We start from the raw sequence: 509 nt of genomic DNA on the forward strand, positions 1-509 counted from the left end.
ATCTCCCAATTCAAATAGGCCCGGTCACATTCGAAATCACGTTTCACGTGATGGATATTGTACCCGCTTATAGTTGCTTATTGGGGAGGCCATGGATCCATTCTGCCGGCGTAGTGCCGTCAACCTTACACCAAAAGCTGAAGTATATGATAAATGACCAATTGGTAATCGTATCAGGAGAAGGAGATTTGTTGGTGAGTAATTTGTCCACCACACCTTATGTTGAGACAACAAAAGACGCTCTAGAAACTGCCTTCCAAACACTAGAAATCGTGGACACCGCTTATGTCGAAACGACACCTATAGAACCACATATGTCCAACACTGCTATTATGGTGGCTAAGTTCATGTTGAGCAGAGGACACCATCCATGGCACGGGTTGGGGAAGGATGAAGAAGGGCTCAAAGAACCGGTGGAACTTCCTGAAAATAGAGATAAGTGGGGTTTAGGTTACAAACCCACCAGGGATGACAAACGGAGATTGGTCAAAGAGAAAAAAGAAAAAAGA

The 509-nt window shown here is 44.4% G+C and overlaps 1 protein-coding gene across 1 annotated transcript in view; it reads left to right on the plus strand.

Moving 5' to 3' along the window:
* The window catches only part of LOC101497165 (uncharacterized), a 6497-nt gene that overhangs the window by 1965 nt on the left and 4023 nt on the right, over positions 1–509 (plus strand). Inside the window, exon 3 of the mRNA XM_073365396.1 lies at positions 19–450. Within this exon, the coding sequence (XP_073221497.1) occupies positions 19–450 (432 nt within the window). The remainder of the gene's footprint in view (positions 1–18; positions 451–509) is intronic.

Source organism: Cicer arietinum, chromosome 2 (genome assembly GCF_000331145.2).
Source record: "Cicer arietinum cultivar CDC Frontier isolate Library 1 chromosome 2, Cicar.CDCFrontier_v2.0, whole genome shotgun sequence".
Lineage (NCBI taxonomy): Eukaryota > Viridiplantae > Streptophyta > Magnoliopsida > Fabales > Fabaceae > Cicer > Cicer arietinum.